Below are 8,511 nucleotides of genomic sequence, written 5' to 3' on the forward strand. Positions count from 1 at the left end.
TCCGATTTACTAAATTCCGCCGTAAATTCATAAATCCCGGATTTAACAAATCCCGGACGGAATTTAGCGTGCGCACAAAAACTGTTTGGGTGGATTTAGCATAAATCCGACTTAAATCCCGCTGTAAATCCGATACCAAACAGTCCCTTATTAGAGAAACCAAATAAAACCTGATATAAATGTATTGCCAAGTATATTGCTTTACATATAGCCAACTAATTACAATGTCTATAAATACTAGAGCTATTGTACAAGACAAGATACGTGAGAATAAAATATATTTTCCTTTTACTGTTTCCTCTTCTTTTCTCCGATCATCAGCTTGATCGGAACTCAATCTCTGTGTTTCTACATGGTATCAGACGAGGCTTGATGATTCTGGCGACCAATGGCGTCTTCCACCACCTCTCCCAATGACGATCTTCAAGAAGCCACTCCTCCAACAAACCCGGTTCTTTCTTCATCCCTCAAGTTCATCCTCTCTCATCTCAAGAACATTGTGCAAAACCCATTTTCTCCGAACAACTACCCACTTTGGAGATCTCAGATCCTCAAGATCTGTCCCGCTAACAGCTACGATTCATATCTTGATCAGGCATCTCCGATCCCTGAAAAATTCCTCATCACCTCTACCGGATCTTCTAGCCCCAATCTGAGCTATACGCAATGGCTTCTTAATGATCAGAACCTTGCGGCGGCCATATGCTCTACTATCTATGCATCAATATTGCCTTATATTCTTGATCTTGAATCCACATCAGCAATCTGGACCGTTCTTCAAACCAGATTTCAATCTACAAATAGGTCTAAGGTCATTCAACTTAAGAATGAACTCTACCACACCACTCTCAAGAACTCTATAATGATCCAGTATCTTAACGAAAATAAAATCCATCGTTGATCAAATTGCCGCAGCAGGTTCTCAGCTTGAAACTGAAGATGTTATTCATCACATTCTCAACGGACTACCTCTGGCTTATCAATCGTTCAAAACAACCATTCGAACCATGGCACAATCTTTTACGCTTGATCAACTGTACTCACTACTTATAAGTGAGGAAATCCACATTGCATCTGATGCGGCAAGATTTGCTATGTCAAATGCACAGGACACCGCCCTGTTCTCCTCCAGGGGTCGAGGACGTCGAGGTAAAAGTCGCTCTGGCGAATCAAGAACTGCGTCAACACAGCCGAAAATCATATGCCAGATTTGCTTTAAATGTGGGCACACGGCGTTGGATTACTGGCATACACTCAATGCCCAGTATGTGCCGACACCAGCGAAGCAACCCACCAAAGCTCTAGCAGCCGATACCAATCCAGCATCCAATGAATGGTATCTTGATTCAGGTGCTTCGTCGCAAATGACAAAATCTCTCGAAAATCTTTCGGTTTCAAATCCTTATCAAGGCTCTGACAATATTACTATCGGCGACGGGAGCTCCGTTAGCATAGCTCACTCCGGCAAAGGCTTGCTACCGACTCCCTCTCGTAAGCTCACTATGTCTCATATATTTCATACGCCGGCATTACATTATAATCTGTTATCTATCTCTCAACTAACACATGATAACAATATTTCTATTATCTTCAATCCTAATGGTTTTGTCTTGAAGGACTTGACGAATCATCGCATTTTGCTTAAGGGCCCTTGCAAGAACGGGCTCTATCCTATCTGTATGTCGGCGGCCAACTCCCCTCACCGAGCATTCCATGCTACCAAGCAGAGAGACACGGTCTGGCATGCCCGTCTGGGACATCCAAACAAGAATATTCTTGCTCGTATTGCAAATTGTAATCCGCAATTAAGTATAAATAAACAAAATGATGTCTGTCACTCTTGTCATATGAACAAGGGACATAAACTTCCATTTGAAATGTCAACTAGTAGAGAACATACTGCTTTAGCTCTTATTCATTCCAATGTGTGGGGTCCTGCTCCCATGTCGTCTCATACAGGCTACTTGTACTACGTTATTTTCATTGATGATTACTCCCGGTATACATGGATTTTTCCTTTGCGCCATAAAACAGAAGTTACTGCTGTTTTTATTACATTCAAAACGTATATAGAACAAGCACTGTCCTCCAAAATCAAAACGCTTCAATCGGACGGCGGCGGCGAGTACATCAACATTCAATTCACTCAATTCCTCCGCAGCAATGGCATTAAACATCGTATCTCATGTCCGTATACACCTGAACAAAATGGTGTGTCCGAACGCAAGCACAAGCATATTGTTGAAATGGCACGGACTCTACTACACACGGCTTCCATCCCGCTCACATATTGACCTGACGCCATTCTAACCTCGGTTTACTTGATTAATAAATTGCCAAACTCTGCTACAAACAACATATCCCCTCATGAAATGTTATACCGAACTAATCCAGACTACAACATGCTTAGAACCTTCGGTTGCGCCTGTTTTCCCTTAACCCCACCTCCACACCGCCATAAACTTCTACCCAAATCACAAACCTGTGTTTTCTTTGGCTACTCGGAAGTATACAAGGGATACAAATGCCTTCACATCAACAGCAACAAAATCTCTTTCTCTCGTCATGTAATGTTTGACGAATCAGTTTTTCCATTTGCAGATCCGAAGACCACTCCGGCAGCTCCACAAGACTCAATATCACCTATATTTCTCACTCCAGTCTCGGTACACAGGCATCAGTCATCTACTATCCACAAAGTAGTCCAGCCTCCAGCCTCCTCAATTCACCCAACTAGTCCAGCACCACCGTCCACTCGTACTTCTTCCTCCAATCTGCCCTCATTGCAGAATCAACCGGCAATTCAGCCACCAACTCATCCTATGGTCACCAGAGGTAAAACGGGTTCACTTAAACCTACCAAACGACTAAACCTGCTTCATTCCACGTGTCCAACAGATGAACCTTTAGCTCCCTCTACATATACCGAAGCAAACAAATTTCCCGAATGGCGTCGTGCTATGGCTGACGAGTTCATTGCCTTACAAACACAAGGCACATGGAGCCTTGTCCCACAACCGCCGAACTCTTCCGTTCTGGGATGTAAATGGACCTATCGACTCAAGTTTCACTCTGATGGCTCGATAGCCAAGCACAAGGCGAGATTAATTGCGTAGGGAAACCATCAGGAATATGGAATGGACTATACTGAAACCTTCAGCCCGGTGGAGAACTTCCCACCATTCGTATTCTTCTCACCGTGGCATTACACAACGACTGGCCTATACATCAACTTGATGTATCAAACGCTTTCCTTCATGGATCGCTCTCAAAAACCATGTACATGAGTCAACCAAAAGGATTCGAGGATGCTACCCATCCAGAACACGTTTGCCTACTTCACAAAGCTATTTACGGCCTCAAACAAGCACCGCGCCAATGGTATAGCACGCTAACCTCTTTTTTAGTCTCTCTCGGGTTCAATCATAGTACCTCGGATCCTTCTCTACTTGTCTTTACCAAAGGCAACATAAAATTGTTTTTACTTATTTATGTGGATGATATTCTTCTAACGGGAAATGATCAATCTGCTCTTAGTAAGATCATCACTCAGATGCAACACAAGTTCAAAATGAAAATTCTGGGACATGTAAATTCGTTTCTCAATATTAACATAACCCGGACTCCGGATAGCAACTTCCTCTCCCAAAAGCTGTACGAGTCTATACTTCAAACAGCTCAATTAGCCGCCTGCAAACCTCTCTCCAACCCAACCTGCAATAAACTACCGCAAGTATTTAACTCCGATCTCGTGCTTGACGACCCAGCCATGTACCGTCGCATCACTGGATCACTACAATACTTGACATTAACCCGACCCAACATCTCCTTCAGAGTTAATTTACTGTCCCAGCATATGCATCAACCTCAGCCTAACCATACCTATCTTCTAAAAAGATTGCTCCGATATATCCAAGGTACGCTAAATTACGATATTCCAATTCTAAAATCTAACTTACGGTTATCGGCATACTCTGATGCAGATTGGGCTAGCGACCCCATATCCAAAAAATCCACCTCTGGATATTGCTCTTATCTCGATCACACATTGATCTCATGGACGGTCAAGAAGCAGACAACAGTTGCTCGCTCGTCTACCGAGTCCGAATATCGCTCCTTAGCAGCCCTTGCGGCCGACGTCATATGGATCCGTCGCATTCTAGCAGATTTCGGCATCTCTCAGGACAACCCCACTGATCTATAATGTGATAACACATCGGCAATTGCTTTGGCGAATAATCCCGTATTCCACGCCCGAACGAAACACATCGAGATTGATCATAGATTCGTTCCTGATCACATTCAGCACGGGACAATTCGCATCTTACCGATCAGTACAAAAGACCAAATCGCCGATATATTGACGAAACCACTCTCCACGCCCAGGTTTCATGAGCTACGCCTCAAACTGAACGTCATACAAGACCCTTCAGTTTGTGGGGGGTTATTAGAGAAACCAAATAAAACCTGATATAAATGTATTGCCAAGTATATTGCTTTACATATAGCCAGCTAATTACAATGTCTATAAATACTAGAGCTATTGTACAAGACAAGATACGTGAGAATAAAGTATATTTTCCTTTTACTGTTTCCTCTTGTCTTCTCCGATCATCAGCTTTATCGGAACTCAATCTCTGTGTTTCTACATTAGGGTGGTTAGCAACAAATTGTACCTAATAGCATTACATACTACATACAAGGCCAATAGGCCATCATGACTTCAAATCCATCAAGAAGGTCCCCTAGATCAATCATATCATGGTAGGAATCTAATTATGAAGCCTTGAACTTCATCATCAATGGTTCTTCCATTATCTCAGGCATGAAAGTCGATATTAATGCCACAATCCATGTTAATTGAATATCCACTAATGTTTCAAGGAATGCTCTCTAGGACCTCTTGTTCGATGCTAGCTCAAGCTATTTCCCCCCACTCCCCAAAAGAGGTAAAAGTGCAAGTTAAGCTGAAGGTGAAGGTCACCATAAAACTCCCTCTACCTAAGAAGTCAATGGCAACGAGCCAGCTTGGCCACGGAGGAAAAATTAAGGTTGAAAATACTGCATCACCACAAATTAGGCATGGGTAGCATGCATTGTTCCCTCTCCTACCACCTCCTTGAGGATCTTCTCTTGGAATCATTTCAAGCTTCTTCGTAGTCTAAGCTCAATATTTTCTTTCCCGTGGCCTTGATCTAAATGAAAGAGAGCATCAAATATTAATATAAAAAAATATGATGCTTGTGAGTTACAATATATTTTAGGTTAAGGAGATACTTTGAGTGTAGATCATGAATAGAGAGCTAAGCAATCACAAAACAAGGGAGAAAAGAGAAGAAAGGAATGGCAGTCCTCAAGAGAGAAGCATTGTCTCCCTCCACTGCAATGTACTCATCTTAATGAATACAAAAGAAGCTTTTAAGCTTCTTATGTTAAGATTCATACTACCCCTCTTCTCTCTCTCTTGAAGCTATGGCTTATAAGTTTGTTAAAAAGTGCCCAATAGGGGTGTCCATTCGGGTCGAACTCGACTTGACCCGGACGTAAACGGGTCAACCCGAACCCGACCCGTTTAGATAAACGAATCAGGAAATTAAACCCGGACCCAACCCGTACAGGTTGCTGGGTTGACCCCACTCGATCTGTTAACCCGTTTGACTAGGCAGCACAAGGGCAAGCGAGGCAGTGTCGGAAACGATGCACAGAGGCCGGCGGGGTCGACGTCGACCAAATGGACCAAACGCTGGTTGATCGTAGGCCGACGGCGGTGAGGCTGACGCCCGACTGTGACTAGTCGGAAAGGCGGAGTGCAGACTGGCAGAGTCGCAGAGAGCCGGATAAGTCCGCAGCGGTGTAGCGGAAGACGGAAGTGACGATTCGACTCGACTGGCATGACGCAACCGGCCCTACGCAAGAATCAAGACAGTTGGCATGACGTGACTGTGCAATTTGACTCGCGAATAAACGCGGACGTGGCTAACCGGATCAATTCGGGTTGATCCACGGGTTTTCGGGTCAACCCAAACCCGACCCATTTCACAAACAGGTTGACCCGAACCCAGACTTTTCCGGGTCAGGTTCGGGTCGGGTCAATTTTTGACACCCCTAGCGCCCAATATGATGTCACATGGGATTTTTATGAGTATTAAAAGAGTTGGTACCAATTTAGGGTTTAGGGTTTAGGGTTTCGGATCTTGGATTCCTCTGAGTATTAAAATCCTTTCCTCTATTGAACATTTAAATGCTTCTACATGATAATTTTGATGCTGCTAACTTCCCTTACTGGCTCCAATCTTGTAGTAGTGTGGGCAACGTGCTCAACTACTAAGCCCTATGGAGATGTCTAGCAGTTAGTACCACTTATTGTATGTTGAGCAGCTAGTCTTGAGAGATGGTTGTCAATTGGATGAAATATTTGTGACAATAAGATAATCATTTAGATCCATCATCCTAGGCTGTTCATTTGAGGATCTATAACCAATTCCTAGATTGTGATTTGTTGGAACTACTAATAGTTGTAGCTACAATAGATGTTTGGTGTTGAAAAGGTTTCTCAAAGCCTTTCAAGATTCAGCTCTTCTAGACCACATTAGCGCTCTCAATTATGGGTCTTCCATGACTCGATACAACCGCAGGTTCTCAACTCTTATTCTCAAGATCACTATTTTCTGCATCCCACGATTCTCAGGGTTTCGAGGCCCTCTAGTCCTCATGTGAACCCCACAACCGTCGCATTAGCTTTTACAACCGACTTCACATGGGGCATCATGCGGTACCAACTCCTATGAGCTCGTTGTATTATTTCAGGGTGGTCACGTACGTTAGCTTTTACAGCCAACTTCCCATGCGTCATGAAGTAAACTGAAAGTTAGCCCCAGAGTTTATGTAGTCTTTAAATCTATGTTCTCCACATTTCATCGCTTAGGATCAAGAAAGTCATTTTTCCAAGAACATGACTGACTCAATATGGCCACTCCCCACCTGGGGCGGAGCCACTTGGTTCTTAGGGCAAATTATTGCATCCGGTCACCTGACAGAGAGATCCGTTCTCTGTCTACAGTAAAGCGCAGGTACTGTAGCAGCAGCTATAGTACTTGCGCTTTTACTATAGACAGAGAGAGATCCCTATCAGGTGACCTGATGCAATAATTTGCCCGTTCTTAGGGGGGCAACCCCTCAAAAAAATTTTTATAAGAGTAAATATTTAAAAAAAAATTATAAGAGAGTAAAAAATATATTTTGCTCCTAAAATTTTTTTTTGCCTCTCTAAAAAACTCTTTTGTTCTAATTTGTCCTAAAATATCTATATATTTCTTCACATTTAGTTCTAATATTCTCTTTCATACTTTTTATGACAGTTTAATTCTGCTCCCCTCGCCACTAATGTGATTCCACAAGCAACACTCCAGGTTTCTCTAATTCTAGATCCACCTCTACTGTAGAAGAGGGAACCAAGAGTTACTCCATTGTAAAAGATTCCCAAGACAAAAAAAAAAAAAGTGTACGTTGAAGATCTAAGCATTGAATGTTCCTGAGTGAGAGAGGAGATGGACCTGTAGGTGACGAGGGCCGGGAGTGGACGGTTTCTAAGCAAAAGATCTAGGTCTCGGCGGGGCTCAAAGCTTGCAAGGTGGTCGAGGCGAATCTCGACGACGTCGGCGCCGCGGACCTTCGCCGTCGCCATCTCACTCAGCATCTGCTCAACCGATTTTGCCACCAACGGCACGCACACCAGACTCACTCCGGCCATGTCGCTCTCTCTCTCTCTCTCTCTCTCTCTCTCTCTCTCTCTCTCTCTCTCTCTCTCAGATCAATCGTTCGAAGGAACAGAGAAGCGTTTTGGAAATGACTTGCATATGAAGTGGACAAAGCAATAATAATCAGCTCATTATGCCTTTATTGAACTTTAAAAGCAGCTACCAATAATTTATCGTACTAGTTAGAATAAGACTTGTAGATAATAGAAGTTAAGTAAAAATTATAAGAAAGGTAAATAAATAATTACTTCTTATATCATAGTACAAAGTAAAAGATTTTTCTCATAATTTATATATGCCATAAAAAATAGATATCAAATACAGGCCCTCATAACTCCATGTATTAGCATATTAAAAATATGTACTATGATCCCAAATGCATTTAAAAATTTAGGTTCTTATGATCCCACATGCATTCAGTGCAAATGAACTTCCTCCAAATTCAAAATTTCACGAAATCACTCATTTCAAGCAAATAAGTGCATATATAGTTGCATTGTAATAAAATAAATATAAGTAAAGCAAATTATATAAATTTACAAAGTGTTCTATGGATGGCCAAAAAATTTGAACCACTAAGCAAAATTTTAGGTTTTTAAAATTTTACCAAATTACTAGGGATCATATAGAATGTTGTTTTGAAGATTTAAATATTCTACAATTTTATTTTTTGAGATCAAAATTATTTTTTAATTTGTAAACAATATTGAACTTTCTTATTTACGAGGTGAAAATGTTCAACAAAAATATTAAA

General features: G+C 42.0%; 1 protein-coding gene across 1 annotated transcript in view; it reads right to left on the reverse strand.

The window, feature by feature from the left end:
• Nucleotides 1–7,835, reverse strand: part of LOC110113306 (bifunctional 3-dehydroquinate dehydratase/shikimate dehydrogenase, chloroplastic-like) — a 51,797-nt gene extending 43,962 nt beyond the window's left edge. Inside the window, exon 1 of the mRNA XM_028698431.1 lies at nt 7,554–7,835. Coding sequence (XP_028554264.1) covers nt 7,554–7,750 — 197 coding nt within the window. The 5' untranslated portion in view covers nt 7,751–7,835. The remainder of the gene's footprint in view (nt 1–7,553) is intronic.
• Between the last annotated feature and the right edge of the window lie 676 nt (nt 7,836–8,511).

Source organism: Dendrobium catenatum, unplaced genomic scaffold (assembly GCF_001605985.2).
Source record: "Dendrobium catenatum unplaced genomic scaffold, ASM160598v2 fragScaff_scaffold_1086, whole genome shotgun sequence".
Classification (NCBI taxonomy): domain Eukaryota; kingdom Viridiplantae; phylum Streptophyta; class Magnoliopsida; order Asparagales; family Orchidaceae; genus Dendrobium; species Dendrobium catenatum.